General features: G+C 41.1%; 1 protein-coding gene across 1 annotated transcript in view; it reads left to right on the top strand.

Annotated features, from left to right (window-relative positions):
- LOC118357955 (calcium-binding protein 7) overlaps positions 1-13,672 on the top strand; it is a 58,245-nt gene extending 44,573 nt beyond the window's left edge. Inside the window, exons 2-5 of the mRNA XM_035735261.2 lie at positions 4,794-4,937; positions 5,487-5,599; positions 7,906-8,056; positions 9,575-13,672. Of these exons, the coding sequence (XP_035591154.1) occupies positions 4,794-4,937; positions 5,487-5,599; positions 7,906-8,056; positions 9,575-9,702 (536 nt within the window). The 3' untranslated portion in view covers positions 9,703-13,672. The remainder of the gene's footprint in view (positions 1-4,793; positions 4,938-5,486; positions 5,600-7,905; positions 8,057-9,574) is intronic.
- Positions 13,673-17,081: the final 3,409 nt, after the last annotated feature.

Below are 17,081 nucleotides of genomic sequence, written 5' to 3'. Positions count from 1 at the left end.
GGAGAGCTAGGAGTTAGGAGTTTGTTTTGATTTATTTGATTAATGTTAATAGATATCTTGTGCTGACAAGTATTGGCAATGGTGGCAAATACACACAATTTACTTACTTTGTTTTAGTATGGTCAGGGCGTAAGTTGGGGTGGGCAGTCTATGTTTGTTTTTCTATGTTGGGTTTTGAGTTTGGCCTAGTATGGTTCTCAATCAGAGGCAGGTGTCGTTAGTTGTCTCTGATTGAGAATCATACTTAGGTAGCCTGGGTTTCACTGTTGGTTTGTGGGTGTTTGTTTCCGTGTGAGTGTTTGTTGCCACACGGTACTGTTTCGGTTTCATTCGTTTCACGTTTATTGTTTTGTAGTGTTCAGTTTATGTCTGTAAATAAACGTTATGGACACTTACCACGCTGCGCATTGGTCCTCCAATCCTTCTCGCTTCTCCTCCTCAGAAGAGGAGGAAGAATGCCGTTACAAGATTATTGGGTACAACACCCAGTATATGAAAATGGTTTGCTCCTACAGACAGAGAGTCACGTAGCCGTGGCTTGCTATATAAAGCAGGCAGACAGGCATCAAGGTATTCAGTTACTGTTTGATTGAATGTTGGAATGGAAAAAATTAGTGACCTAAGCGATTTTGAGGGTGGTATGTTCATCAATGCCAGGTGCACTGGTTTTAGCATCGCAGAAACAGTTGGCCCCCAGGGCTTTTCACACACGACAGTGTCTAGAGTTTACTGAGAAGGAAAGGGGGTATACCTAGTCATTTGTACAACTGAATGCCTTCAACTGAAATGTGTCTTCTACATTTAACCCAACCCTCTGAATCAGAGAGGTGTGGGGGGGTTGCCTTAGTCGACATCCACGGCACAGTAGGTTTACTGCCTTTGGGGAAGAATGAAACATTTTTACCTTGTCAGTTTGGGGATTCCATCCAGCAAACTTTCAATAACTGGCCCAATGCTCTAACCACTAGGCTACCCACCGCCCGAATGGTGCAACAAACATAAAACATCCAGTAAGGGGCATCCGTGTGGGAGAGAACAGTTAGTTGATGACATGTTGAAGGAGAATGAATCGTTCATGCTAACAGGCAGTCCACAAACAGGCACAACTTGTCGGTCCTTGTCACGTATTTGCTATTGCAGCAGACAACCACACCGGGTTCCACTCCTATCAGCTGAAAACAAGAAGAAGCAGCTCCATTGGGCAGACGATCACCAACACTGGGAAATTACAGAGAGGAAAAAAAATTCCTGGTCTGGTGAATCCTAGTTCCTGTTGTGTCATGCTGATGGCATAGTCAGGATTTGGCGTTAGCAGGATGAGTCCATGGCCCCATCCTGCCTGGTGTCAATGGTACAGTCTTGTGGCAGTGGTGTAATAATGTGGGGAACACATTAGGTCTCTTGATTACAAAGGGAAGCACAGCCGAGAGCTGCCCAGTGACACGAGCCTACCAGATGAGCTAAATCACTTCTATGCTCACTTCGAGGCAAGCAACACTGAGGTATGCATGAGAGCATCAGTCGTTCCAGATCACGCTCTCCGTAGCCGACGTGAGAAAAACCTTCAACATTCACAAGGCTGCTGGGTCAGATGGATTACCAGGACGTGTGCTCCGGGCATGTGCTGACTAACTGGCAGGTGCCTTCACTGTCATTTTCAACATGTCCCTGATTGAGTCTGTAATATCAACATGTTTCAAGCAGACCGCCATAGTCCCTGTGCCCAAGAACACTAAATGCCTAAATGTCAACAGATCTGAAACCCTCACGTCCGTAGCCACGAAGTGCTTTGAAAGGCTGGTAAGGGCTCACATCAACACCACTATCCCAGAAACCCTAAACCCACTCCAATTTGCATACCGCCCAATCAGATCCACCGGTGATGCAATCTCTATTGCACTCCACACCGCCCTTTCCCACCTGGATAAAAGGAACACCTTAGCTTAGTGATGAGCTTTGAGAGTACTCTGGTGTTGAACGCTGAGCTGTAGTCAATGAATAGCATTCTCACATTGGATTCTCGGAATAAACAATCCTGGACTTCCTGACGGGCCGCCCTCAGGTGGTAAGGGTAGGAAACAACACATCCGCCACGCTGATCCTCAAAACTGGAGCCCCTCAGTGGTGCGTGCTCAGTCCCCTCCTGTACTCCCTGTTCACCCACGACTGCTTGGCCAGGCATGACTCCAACACCATCATTAAGTTTGCAGACAAATCTACAGTGGTAAGCCTGATCACCGACAACGACGAGACAGCCTATCAGGAGGAGGCTAGAGACCTGGCCGGGTGGTGCCAGAATTACAACCTATCCCTCAACGTAACCAAGACTGAGGAGATGATTGGGGACTACAGGAAAAGGTGGACCAAGCACGCCCCCATTCTCATTGACGGGGCTGTAGTTGAACAGGTTGAGAGCTTCAAGTTCCTTAGTGTCCACATCAACAACAAACTAGAATGGTCCCAACACACCAAGACAGTCGTGAAGAGGGCATGACAAGCCTATTCCCCCTCAGGAAACTACAAATATTTGTCATGGGTCCTCAGATCCTCAAACGGTTCTACAGCTGCAACATGGAGAGCATCCTGACTGGTTGCATCACTGCCTGGCACGGCAACTGCCGCAAGGCTTCTGACCGGCTTCTGACCGCAAGGCACTATAGAGGGTAGTGCGTATGGCCCAGCACATCACTGGGGCTAAGCTGCCTGCCATCCAGGACCTCTACACCAGTCGGTGTCAGAGGAAGGCCCTAAAATTGTCAAAGTCCACAGTCACCACAGTCATAGACTGTTCTCTGTTGGTTAGAGGCTGTAAGTAAGCATTTCACTGTAAGTTATACACCTGTTGTATTCGGCGCACGTGACAAATAAACTTCGATTTGATACCAATTGATCAACTTTTCCATGTCCCAAAGAGTTCAGGCTGTTCTGGAGACAAAGGTGGGTGTACCCAATAAACTGGCCACTGAGTGTATATTGTAATTAGTTGTTATGATGTAACTCTCTTATAGTTCATAGCCAATTGTAAGAGATATAGACCTTCTAAGAGTCTCGCCCCTCCTGAGAGGCAGCGTTTGGGCTTTTCAATGGAATAGGGCTCTGCTCAGCTGAAGAGCTGTTTATACAGCAAACACCAGAAAAAGTTGGAGTGAAGGACCTCAGGTGGATTTGGAGGTGTTGTTAATAGGATCGGAAGCAGCTGGGGTGGCCATGAGGTGGGGAAATGTCATTCTACTCCACCTTATAAATTGTGTGTCACATTGTAATCCATGATAGCCAAGTGCCCCTGTCCCTGTAGCAGATGGGTATCCATTCCGTTCTGCGCCTTGGAAATAATACTAAACTATTTCCTAAAGCATTGGCATCACTTCATGTATACACAACACATTCTGTCTTCATTCATCCGTCTCACATTTTCTTTCTTGCTCAAAATATTTGTCAAAATGAGTCAGGGGTTTATTTTGGCCACGGACATGCCCACATATCCCTATTCTGACACCCCACTACATCAATGCAACAGCAAATGTTATTTACTACACCGCACATCACTAACAATAAGCTACAGAGTGAATGAAGTGCATTTTATTATGATAATTCTTACTTAGTGATGGGTACATCTACTCATTCCTGCTTTCTCTAATCACTTTAATGAATATATAAAATTGTCCCTTATATATTCAATTATAGACTTATTCAATGTCATTCAAATTCAAATCGGGGTTCATATTTTTCTATTTACATAAGCATGTTTGCAGTCACCTATTTTACACCTGCAAATGTTATCTAGAATGTCCTCTCACAGAGCTACATTTCATTTCCATAAGACTTACACTGACTTAAACACATCTGATATCGTACATGATTTTTTTAACAATGTGTTTTGTGATTCTTGGCTACTGCAAAAACAGTCAGAGTAGATACCGGAGCAGATTCATCCCAGATCTACCCATCATCAAGTGTACGTAGTACGTATATAGGGAAGATTGTTCATCATCACCTGAAACAGTTTCCTGTATGCTAGATCTTTACAATCAGTCATTTGACTGGCTGACGGTCTATAACACATATGAGTGATGGGTTTCGGTCACTCGTAAGGTAAAGGGCTTTTGAGCTATGGGAGAAGTATTTTAAGGACAGACCTGGTCAGTATGCTCAGATAGGAAGAGGCTAAATGAGAGGGCTCACTCTCGCCAAAATCTGTCCAGAATTAGCCCAATCCGTTTCCATGGGCTTAGTATGCAGACCTAAGCTTTTCGCCTACCTTCCTGCCTTTGGGACAATGACTCCCATTGTTAGGGCGGAGACATGAATATCTCTTCATTATACAGATCTCTGGTATGCTTTAGATTAGTTTAAATTAAAATATCTATTGGAAAAGCCAACATTTCCTCTTCTTAGGTTTCTGTCATACATTTTTTTTCCTGAAGTGACCTTTTACATACAGAAACCTAGTTCATTTTTTAACAGATGCATTTTGGTCTGTCAAAATGGCCACAGTGGCTCTCTTAAGATCCAATCTATACACTGTGAAAGTGAATGCGCCATTTGTTCACCTCACATCACTTTATCCCTTGGAGATCTATGATCGCTATTGGAGAAAAAAACTGTAATTAATTTAAATGTTCTGTTTTTTCCATCGTCTTCAGTGCATCCGCTACATTTGTTGGTAGAGATTGACCAGTCATTTGTGTAGCATATTTAAAACCTTATTTTCGAAATGGAAGTTATTTAGTGCTTAGGCACATGACACAGGTAGGCTGACACTAAAACAATTCTCTGTGTTGTCTTCCTCACAGAGATTCGCGAGGCGTTCAAGGTATTTGACCGTGATGGGAATGGCTTCATCTCGAAGCAAGAGCTGGGCATGGCCATGAGGTCTCTGGGGTACATGCCCAATGAGGTGGAGCTGGAGGTCATCATACAGAGACTGGACATGGACGGTGAGATAGACACACGCAGGCATGCACACAGACACACAGACACACAGACACACACACACACACACACACACACACAGACACACAGACACACACACACACACACACACACACACACACACACACACACACACACACACACACACACACACACACACACACACACACACACACACACACACACACACACACACACACACACACACAAACAAACACACATACACACACAAACACACACAGACACACACACACACACACACACACACACACACACACACACACACACACACACACACACACACACACACACACACACACACACACACACACACACACACACACACACACACACACACACACACACAGACACACAGACACGGACACACGCAGGCATGCACACAGGCACGCATTCACGACACAGACGGGCGCTCACACCCACCAACCCAAACACAGACACACAGACACACAGACACACAGACACACACACACACACACACAAACACACACACACACTAGCATACCAGGTGTCATCAAGATTCCTGTCATCAACAGGTGATGGTCAGGTGGATTTCGAAGAGTTTGTCACTCTCCTCGGACCCAAGCTGACAGCAGCCGGAATGCCAGACAAGTTCCACGGAACCGACTTTGACTCTGTGTTCTGGAAGGTAAGTAATCATAAACCGCTTCCTTCCTGCTTATTACCACTGACAAGCTACAAAGGCTTCTGGGTGATTAGGATGTAATGCTATACTGTAACTGTCATCTATCGCACCATTTATCCATTATATGGAGACTTTGTGACTTGAAAGGAAAACAAATGTAATTCCCAGATTCAGTGGAGGGTTGATAAGGTGACCCCTCGTGAGTAATGAGGCTTTTATTTGATTAGCTTTTGGAAACGTTAGCTTGCGCATACAACTTTCCCCGACATCACACTTAAACATTGTAATTTTCGATTTACCTGATATAGTCAGCTGGCTAGCATTCGATGTCTGCGGAGGTGTTGTCTTGTAGCCAATCATAATGGACTGTATCGCACGATAACTGAAAACACAACTGTGGGAGGAACGAGAGCGGTCCATTTAAAATCCATTCATTCTTCCCTCACCCCTTGCCCTGCAGGTGTCAACTCGTCAGACATCATGATACATCATCAGAAGTGTCCACTTAATTTGAGGGCTGAGGGGATAGGGTGTGACTTTTATGTGTTTGGAATGCAACCTTAGTATTTACTTAGTACTTAGTATTCTTAGTAATGTTCTTCTGTCCTTCCTGACTTTCAACAACCATCCCCACCCATTTTATACACTAGTCTGACGATCAAAAGAAGAAAAATCCATTTAGATGAAATCAGGTTTTTACTGTGTGACAGTTTTTCAGATAATTACCCTCCCATATTGACAGTAATAGTAAAAAGTATTTCGAGACTGATTCAGAGTCAGGCTTGTGTTAGCATGATCTATGCAGTGTCTTTGTATACAATCTAGATTCTAGAAGAAACTCATATCTTATTGTGTGTGCCCCTCCCGGCCTAAAAAAAAATACATATAAAATTAGCATTTTCACATGTGAAATAGCTGTTTTCACATGCTGAGCTAAAATTTTACTTGACACCATATTTTCACGTGTCTTACATTTTTAATTCACATGTTAACACCAACTTTTCACATGTGATAACATAAACATGTTTTCACCTAACATGTGAATTGCAGTTGCACATGTGAAATTTGTGCTTGGCCGTATTCAAATTGGTTATGCAGTTTGACATGTAAAAATCTCATTTACAGTTTCACAAACTCCACATGAAAAACAATAACGTGTAAATCAAACTTCAGTTTCTCATGCTAGAAAACTGGGTGCCCTTATTTATCCTGTTTAACATGTTAAAATGAACTGATTTAATCTCAACTTAATCTTTTGTCATTTTTGTGCACACATTTTTTATTGCTTTGCAAGTACACTGAAGACATCCAACATACATAATATATACAGCGGAAAACAACTATGCCACGTCAAAACAAGTTGACGTTGAGGTTAAAGAATGTTTTGCTAACCATTACTTTGAACAAAATCAAGATGTAAATATTTTTGTAATGCTTTTTGCATAAATTATCTTAAATTACAGCTCAATTTGAGCAAATTCCAAATTTGCGATTAATAATAATTAATCACAGAAAAACCTGCAGTAAATTCAAGTACATTTGATACCCATAGTTAAAATGTACATTAAAATATGAAGATACACATGTGAAAATGTAGAGGGCATGTGGCGGACATGGTTGCTCATGGTGACATGATGAAGTAGTCTCGCCTGCGACTTCTAAATGAGTTTTGGCTCTCTTGGTTTAATGGTCAAGACGTTGGCTTCTCCCATGGCCTCTAATCCCGCCTGCTACAAAAGCAAACATATGAAACTCATGATGCGAAATGTTGGGAGACCACACATGTCTGAGTAATATGAACAATCCATGTGAATCTTCACACGTGTCCAAAAAAAAGTATGTTTTTCCCCACGTGACATTTGTCATGTGATTTGTTCACATGTGAAAGATTAATGTGAAACATCACAGGTGCCTGAAAACCACATCTGACTCTTGAAAATGTTTTTTTTTTAATAGGAGGTCTATAGCAGTATGCTCAAAATAATTGAATCCCTAAGTCCAGACAGTCATACAGTATGCCACATGTATCAATGGGCAGTGTTGTGATGTATTCTCTGGCTAAAATCTCCAGGATCACTTAGCTTACCATCCCCAAATACAAAACATTGTATAACATTGTATAAACTAAAATCGACCAAATCGACCATAGAGCAGTGTGTGTGTGTGTGTGTGTGTGTGTGTGTGTGTGTGTGTGTGTGTGTGTGTGTGTGTGTGTGTGTGTGTGTGTGTGTGTGTGTGTGTGTGTGTGTGTGTGTGTGTGTGTGTGTGTGTGTGTGTGTGTGTGTGTGTGTGTGTGTGTGTGTGTCCAGACTGACATGCAGAAGCTGACGGTAGAGGAGCTGAAGAGGCTGCTGTATGATACATTCTCCGACCACCTCACCATGAAGGATATCGAGAACATCATCATGACCGAGGAGAGTCACATAGCGAACCCAGGGGCCTGCCAGGTGGATATAGACAGTAAGAAACCTTATAGTACACACTTTATAGTATACATGTTATAGTACACACTTTGTAGTACACACTGTATAGTACACACTTTGTAGTACACACTTTGTGGTAACCACTTTAACGTGTCTCAGGTTAATATGGACAGTAGGAGACCTATTGTACACTTTGATATGCTTCCAGTATAATAGTTTAATTGAGAAAGACATCTGTGCTGAACAAAAACATAAACACGACATGTAAAGCGTTGGTTCCATGATGCATGATAAAATATCCCAGAAATGTTCCATACATACAAAAAGCTTATTTCTCTAAAATGTTGTCCACAAACGTGTTTATATCCCTGTTAGTGAGCATTTCTCCTTTGCCAAGATAAGCCATCCACCTGACAAGTGTGCCATATCAAGAAGCTGAATAAAGAAATGACATACTGTAGATGGCTTTTTTTTCTTGCCACTCTTCCATAAAGCCCAGTTCTGTGGAGTGTACGGCTTAAAGTATTCCTATGGACAGATACTCCAATCTCCAATCTCCCCTTTGCAGATTTGCAGCTCCTTCAGGGTTATCTTTGGTCTCTTTGTTTCCTCTCTGATTAATGCCCTCCTTGCCTGGTCTGTGAGTTTTAGTGGTCAGCCCTCTCTTGGCAGGACTGTTGTGGTGCCATATTCTTTCCATTTTTTAATAATGGATTTAATGGTGCACTGCGGGATGTTCAAAGTTTCTGATATTGTTTTATAACCCAACCCTGATCTGTACTTCTCCACAACTTTTTTTCCCTGACCTGTTTGGAGAGCTCCTTGGTCTTCATGGTGCCACTTGCTTGGTGGTGCCCCTTGCTTGGTGATGTTGCAGACTCTGGGGACAGAACAGGATATATGTGTAGATCATGTGACAGATCATTTGAGACTTATATGGCACATGGGTGGACTTTATTTAACTAATTATATGACTTCTGGAGGTTATTGGTTGCACGAGATTTAGGGGCTTCATAGCAAAGGGGGTGAATACATATGCACGCACCACTATTTCATATTTTTTTATTTTTATGTATTTCTTTTCACCAATTTGGACTATTTAGTGGATGTCCGTTACATAAAATCCAAATATATATATTTTTTTAATTACAGGTTGTAATGCAACAAAATAGGATGAACGCCAAGGTTGATGAAAACTTTTGCAAGGCACTGTACACCAAACTCCTTAATATATTCAATTTTATCATGCTTCTCAGGTGCCAATGCATTTGTTATCTTGTTTGGAGCTAACTGAAATCAGAGCTGTAATCTAGGTAATTATGTATCGTACACACTGGTGTAAAAACACATCTCCAAGCAATTTTCATCCGTAATAATTGTGTTCATATACTTGTACATTTGGAGATGAGATTACAATGTAACTTGCCTCCGGTATCAGATATGTGCAGAGCATCAAAAGAGATTTTATTCAAAAGACTCACAGGTGCACGTCTCTCCTTCTTGATCATCTCTCACTTTCCTCCATCTCCTCTTGTCTCCTTTTCCTGTCAAGCAGCTAGTCCAACGCAGCAAGTCAAGCAGACGTGTGTACGCAAGAGCCTGATATGTGCTTTTGCCATCGCTTTCATCATCAGCGTCATGCTTATCGCAGCCAATCAGGTGCTACGGAGTGGCATGAAGTAGGCGGGGACGGCCATGGCCTCCTGACCCTCTGAAAGAGACTGCTGTAAGACACCTGGACAAATGACTGAGAAAAGAACAGCTCAACAACAACAACAGACAATTAATCCCCCATCTACATAAACTGACAGAAAGGCATGGCTCTCATCCAAATGCCTTCATGGGCATATTTCCCAACATGCTCCTTTATCTCCTTTCTGAATGGAACCCATTGAGACCCTTAACTACGGTGGCCTGGAGGTTGACCATCATCTGTGCATGAAGTGCATGGATTTAACCAGTCGTCTCTTGAAACATTTGTAGACCTTATTATCAGTGTATATCCATATGACTGTGTAACAAACAGAGGTGTGTCATTATTAACTTATTGTGAACCAACTGTGACCAACTTTGTTAATAGGGTCGCGGGTCAAGGGGTCAGTGGCGGGAATGAACAATGGGTTTTACATCTGTACTGTGTATCAAACAACAACAAACGGAAAAGTTAATATTTCATAATAAATGTATATTTCACAGTTCTGCATGATCAAAAGGGCTGTTTAGTGGACTACATGATCATATCCTAAAAGTAGTTTTTGGACAACTGTTCTTATTGACATACTGTGGACTATTAGCTTCACTGAGCACTCCATAATGACCACAACATATCTCACAGCCATAACGATCATAACGTATCTCACTGTCATAAGGAACATAAGATATGTCACTGCCATAAGGATCCTTACATTCCTTACTGCCATTGAAAAACCAATAACTCAGACGTGATGGGTGTTGTATTAGCATATCACTGGGAAATCATACAGTATTTGCTTGATATGTGACATATATGCATAATAACATTATAACAGAGATGTCTGCTCTGTACACGGGGAATATGATGGATGTGATGGAATGTATACACTGCTATATTAGGCAATACATCACAAGTATACATTTCACATGTGATATCGCTGGCTAGACATGTTCAATATAGAACTGTAGGCTCATCCATGAGGAAGCTCTGCTCTGGGGAATTGAAGCAGGAACAATAACCTTCAATCCACTTCCATGCCTTGGTAGCTCCTTGTTGTCCTTGGAATGCAATCCTCTTCCTATGGCGACTTTGAACATACCATAGTAATATATTCTATCTTGTTTTTTTTAATTAAAAAGTAATGACATTCACACTAGATAAAAGAACCAGGAAGCACTTTCATCTTAAAGACACTTCTGAAACCATTCTGGGACACAGACTTTGCTATACTGATCATCAAATGGCCTGTGAAGCCCTGCAATAAAGCACTAATCCAACTCTGGGCAATATTTCCACCATTGCTGTTCCAGTGCTCTTCAGAGTGTTGTGCATGATTGCCAGTGACATCTTGGAATACTGATCATCTCTATACATCTGTATAATACACATTTTGACCAAAGCTATGAAAGTCAACCATTGTGTGGAGTAAATGGCTCTCAGAATGGAAAGAGAGAGAACAGTAAAACAAGTACATGGAAAAGCACACCATTTTTTTATGTAGTTGCCAAATAAAAGGGAAACTTGAATAGCTCATCAATATGTATTGTTGTTGGAATTCTAAAAATAGTCATGATGTCTTCTATTAGATTTGTTGTAAAGAAACTACTAGGACAAGTACAATACATTGCACTGGAGAGACGCAAAAACAAAGAACGAAAAGATAAATACACTTCACTAAAATGCTTACATCTGTTTTGGAGGCTGAGGACATTTATTTTGTAATGTAATGGAAGGTAGCCTAGTGGTTAGAGCGTTGGGCCTGTAATCGAAAGGTTGGTAGATCGAACAAGGCAGTTAATCCACTGTTCCTAGGCCGTCATTGTAAATAAGAATTTGTTCTTATCTGACTTGCCCAGTTAAATAAAACCTACTGTATTGGACTATTTGGTTTCACATGATTGAGCACACCAATATTTTGGTGTTACAATTCAGCAACCGGGTGATGGAATTATGATTACTGTCCTGTCTAAAAACAGTCAAGACAGACAACAATTATCTCATTTCGCTGAGCGTTTTGTTAAAAGCAGCAAGGTCGCAGTAAGGTTGCAGCAAGGTCACAGAGGACATAATACAATTGCACATTGTCAATTCACCGTACTGTAAACAAATAGCTTTGTTTTCATTTTGCACTTTATAATATGGCGTAGATGCACACAATGATAATACACAGCCATTATGATTGTGTTCAATTTCAAAACATACTGTACATGCATCTTGAATGGTTACAGTATTGTATATACATGTTCCTTACATCTTCAGAAAAAATGGGAGTAGATGATAGATAACTGATATATGAACCCACTTCATCTGTTGTTGGTACATATTGTATCAGCTTGGGTGACACTAAAATGTCAGCTTGGGTGACACTAATATGTCAGCTTGGGTGACACTAAAATGTCAGCTTGGGTGACACTAATATGTCAGCTTGGGTGACACTAATATGTCAGCTTGGGTGACACTAATATGTCAGCTTGGGTGGCACAAATATGTCAGCTTGGGTGACACTAATATGTCAGCTTGGGTGATACTAATATGTCAGCTTGGGTGACACTAATATGTCAGCTTGGGTGACACTAATATGTCAGCTTGGGTGATACTAATATGTCAGCTTGGGTGACACTAATATGTCAGCTTGGGTGATACTAATATGTCAGCTTGGGTGACACTAATATGTCAGCTTGGGTGACACAAATATGTCAGCTTGGGTGACACTAAATATGCCAGCTTGGGTGACACTAATATGTCAGCTTGGGTGATACTAATATGTCAGCTTGGGTGACACTAATATGTCAGCTTGGGTGACACAAATATGTCAGCTTGGGTGACACTAATATGTCAGTTTGGGTGATAATAATATGTCAGCTTGGGTGACACTAATATGTCAGCCTGGGTGACACTAATATGTCATCTTGGGTGACCCTAATATGTCAGTTTGGGTGACACTAATATGTCAGCTTGGGTGACACTAATATATCAGCTTGGGTGACACTAATATGTCAGCTTGGGTGACACTAGTATGGCAGCTTGGGTGATACTAATATGTCAGCTTGGGTGACACTACAATGTCAGCTTGGGTGATACTAATATACCAGCTTGGGTGATACTAATATACCAGCTTGGGTGATACTAATATGTCAGCTTGGGTGATACTAATATGTCAGCTTGGGTGACACGAATATGTCAGTTTGGGTGATACTAATATGTCAGCTTGGGTGACACGAATATGTCAGTTTGGGTGATACTAATATGTCAGCTTGGGTGACCCTAATATGTCAGCTTGGGTGACACTAATATGTCAGTTTGGGTGATAATAATATGTCAGCTTGGGTGACCCTAATATGTCAGCTTGGGTGACCCTAATATGTCAGCTTGGGTGATACTAATGTCAGCTTGGGTGACCCTAATATGTCAGCTTGGGTGACCCTAATATGTCAGCTTGGGTGATACTAATATGTCAGCTTCGGTGATACTAATATGTCAGCTTGGGTGACACTAATATGTCAGCTTCGGTGATACTAATATGTCAGCTTCGGTGATACTAATATGTCAGTTTGGCTGACATTTGGCTACAATGGTTACATATCATTACTTTTGGCATATTCTAATGAGATCATTTTGCATTTTGAAACAGAGGGTGTTGAGAATGTTGTTCCATGACCTAATACTTTGCCTTATACTCTGAGACATGAAACACTCCGAGACATGTTTATTATCAAAGCAAAGCTATACAAAAATATAAAGACCAATCAAATATTTATTTTCTTTTTACAGATTAAACAAAACATATTGTATTGAAAATGTTGATAGTTTACTGAATGTTAAAGTTCTATTAATTGTACTTTGATACTTTATGTCTCAAAAACGATGTTGTATTATCCACCCGCTGTGACACATGTTCATTGATCACACCATATGTACCTGTCTGTCTGTGGAATGATATTTCACATAAATAAAAGTATATTGGCGCAATGCATCGATGTGTGAAATCCTTTCGATTCATCAATTCTACAATCCCAGTTGACAACTTTGTGGACTGTCTCTATGGACTGTGTCACAATACTGTTTGATATGATTTCAGATTGTAACTCAATATAAACGGATGGGCTTTCTTGGGTTCAGTGGATTTATAGATTGCTATTCCATCTGAAGTAGCATCTTGGTTTCTCAGAGTCTCTGAGTCCAAGCTGTGCAATCTGTCACATGGTTTAAAACCGTAGGTAGCATCCCACTTTGAAGATGCTTACATTGCAGTTTAACTAGCGAGCACAGTAACACAGATGATATGATAGTCAGTCCATGCTATCCTATGATGTACAGTATGTGTGGATCCCAACTGGGTATGATGCTAACTTCCTGTAGCCATGGATCCTCCACTGAGATGTTTGGGATCCTAACCCAGTATCATCACCAATCCTTCGGCTTCTTATCACCTTCATCCACCCCTTTGAACGTTCTGATGCAAGTCAGGCTGCTGGAAAACTACCCTCCAACAACACACACTTGGGAGATGTTAATTTACACTATGTGGTATTTGCTAGGCTCTTGATACAATGTGTGGAAATGTTAAGACATCAGACATTTTTTATTGTAACTCATGCATCCAGTCATTTTGATGTCGTTTGCCATTTGGGAGAGGGGAGTGACATGTCTGAAGATAGTCTGCTGCATAGTTAAAGCATGGGTATGCAGGCTCGGCCTCAGGTGGGGATTTCTGTGTTGATTTATTAGGATCCCCATGGCAACGCCAATGGTGACTACTGGGGTCTGACACAACGAAAAAACATTACAGACAAAATACTTTACATACATTTAAAATATGAACATGTAGTGTGTTTGTGTGTGCCTCTATCAGTTCCATGTACATGTCAGTACATACACACAACAACTATGTGACATGGGGGAGAGGCGTTGTGTCATGAAGTGTTGCTTCATTTATTTTTTGAAACCAGGTTTGCTGTTCACTTGCGCTATATGAGATTGAAGGGAGTTCCGTGCACTCATGGCTTTGTATAATACTGTACATTTCCTTTCATTTGTTCTAAACCTGGGGACTGAGAAAAAAAACCTAGTGGCATGTCTGGTGGGGTAAGTGTGTGTGTCAGTGCTCTGTTTAAGTTTACTATGCAAACAAATTGGAATTTACAACAAATTATTGTTTCTTACAAAAACAAGAAGTGATGCAATTAGCCTTTCTTAAACTCTTAGTCAATCAATCAATCACATTTATTTATAAAGCCCTTCTTACATCAGCTGCTGTCACAAAGTGCTGTACAGAAACACAGCCTAAAACCCCCCAAAAAACAAATCAAATGTATTTATAAAGCCCTTCTTACATCAGCAGATATTTCAAAGTGCTGTACAAAAAGCAATGCAGCTGTAGAAGCACAGTGGCTAGGAAAAACTCCCTAGAAAGGCCAAAACCTAGGAAGAAACCTAGAGAGGAACCAAGCTATGAGGGGTGGCCATTCCTCTTCTGGCTGTGCCGGGTGGAGATTATAACAGAACATGCCTAAGATGTTCAAATGTTCATAGATGACCAGCAGGGTAAAATAATAATAATCACAGTGGTTGTCGAGAGTGCAACAGGTCAGCACCTCAGGAGTAAATGTCAGTTGGCTTTTCATAGCCGATCATTCAGAGTATCTCTACCTCTCCTGCTGTCTCTAGATAGTTGAAAACAGCAGGTCTGGGACAGGTAGCACGTCCGGTGAACAGGTCAGGGTTCCAGTGGAGAGAGGGGAACCGGCCAGGCAGAGACAGCAAGCATGGTTCGTTGCTCTAGTGCCTTCCGTTCACATTCACCCTCCTGGGCCAGACTACACTCAATCATAGGACCTACAGAAGTGATGAGACTTCAATAAAGATTTAAAGGTTGAGACCGAGTCTGTGTCTCTTACATGGATAGGCAGACCATTCCATAAAAATGGAACTCTATAGGAGAAAGCCCTGCCTCCAGCTGCTTGCTTAGAAATTCTAGGGACTGGCTTGCATAGTATTAATATTAGACCTCTGATTACAATGAAGAGCAAGCACTTGCAGCACTTGACCCTATGACTTGACAATAATCAAGATATGATCAAACTAGAGCCTGCGGGGCTTGCTTTGTGGAGTGCCGTGTTAAAAAAACAGACCATCTCTTTATTACAGACCTTTCCCCATCATTACAACCATTGAATTTATATGTTTTGTCCATGACAGTTTACAATCTACGGTAACACCAAGTAATTTAGTCTCCTCAACTTGTTCAAAAGCCACATCATTCATTACCAGATTTAGCTGAGGTATAGAGCTTAGGGAATGATTTGCACCAAATACAATGCTGTTAGTTTTAGAGATGTTCAGGACCAGTTTATTACTGGCTACCCATTCCAAAACTGCAACTCTTTGTTAAGGGTTTCAGTTACTTTATTAACTGTGGTTGCTGATGCGTATATGATTGAATCATCAGCACACATAGACACACATGCTTTGTTTAATGCCAGTGGCAGGTCATTGATCAAAACAGAAAAGAGTAGAGGGCCCAGAGAGCTGCCCTGTGGTACACCACACATTTAAAATTAGATCATCTTCCATTAAAGAAAACCTAAGTTATATTAGATAGATAGCTCTGAATCCACGATATTGCAGATGTTGAAAAGCCATAACACATAAGTTCTCAACAACAGGTTATCATCAATAATATCAAAGGCTATACTGAAATCTAACAGTGCAGATCCCACAATCTTCTTATTATTCATTTATTTCAAACAGTCATCAGTCATTTATGTCAGTGCATTACATGTTGAGTGCCCTTCTCTATAAGCATGCTGAAAGTCTGTTGTTAATTGGTTTACAGAGAAATAGCATTGTATTTGGTCAAACACCATTTTTTCCAACAGTTTGCTAAGAGCTAGCAGCAAGCTGATAGGTCTGCTGTTAGAACCAGTAAAGGCCACTCTTTACCACTCTTGGGTTCTAGAATGACTTTGGCTTCCCTCCAGGACAAAGACTTTCCTCTAGGCTCAGTTTAAATATATGACTGATAGGTGTGGCTATAGTCAGCTACCATATTCAGTAGCTTTCCATCTAAATTGTCAATGCCAGGAGGATTGTCATTATTGATCAATAGCAATAATTCTTCCACCTCTCCCACATAAACTTGACAAAATTCTAACTTTCAATGCTTTTCTTTTATTATATATATTTTTTATGCATGAGTACAATGGCTCACTGTTTGTTGATAGCATTTCCTGCCTAAGTTTGCCCACTTTGCTAATGAACTGATCATAAAAATAATTGGAAACAACAAATGGTTTTGTGATGAATAAGCCTTTGGATTAAATGAAAGATGGAGTTGAATTTGTTATTCTGCCCATAATTTCATTTAAAA

The sequence above is a fragment of the Oncorhynchus keta genome, chromosome 25 (assembly GCF_023373465.1).
Source record: "Oncorhynchus keta strain PuntledgeMale-10-30-2019 chromosome 25, Oket_V2, whole genome shotgun sequence".
NCBI lineage: Eukaryota > Metazoa > Chordata > Actinopteri > Salmoniformes > Salmonidae > Oncorhynchus > Oncorhynchus keta.
The sequence above is the reverse complement of the archived record's forward strand: the minus strand, read 5'-3'. Positions and strand labels throughout refer to the sequence as shown.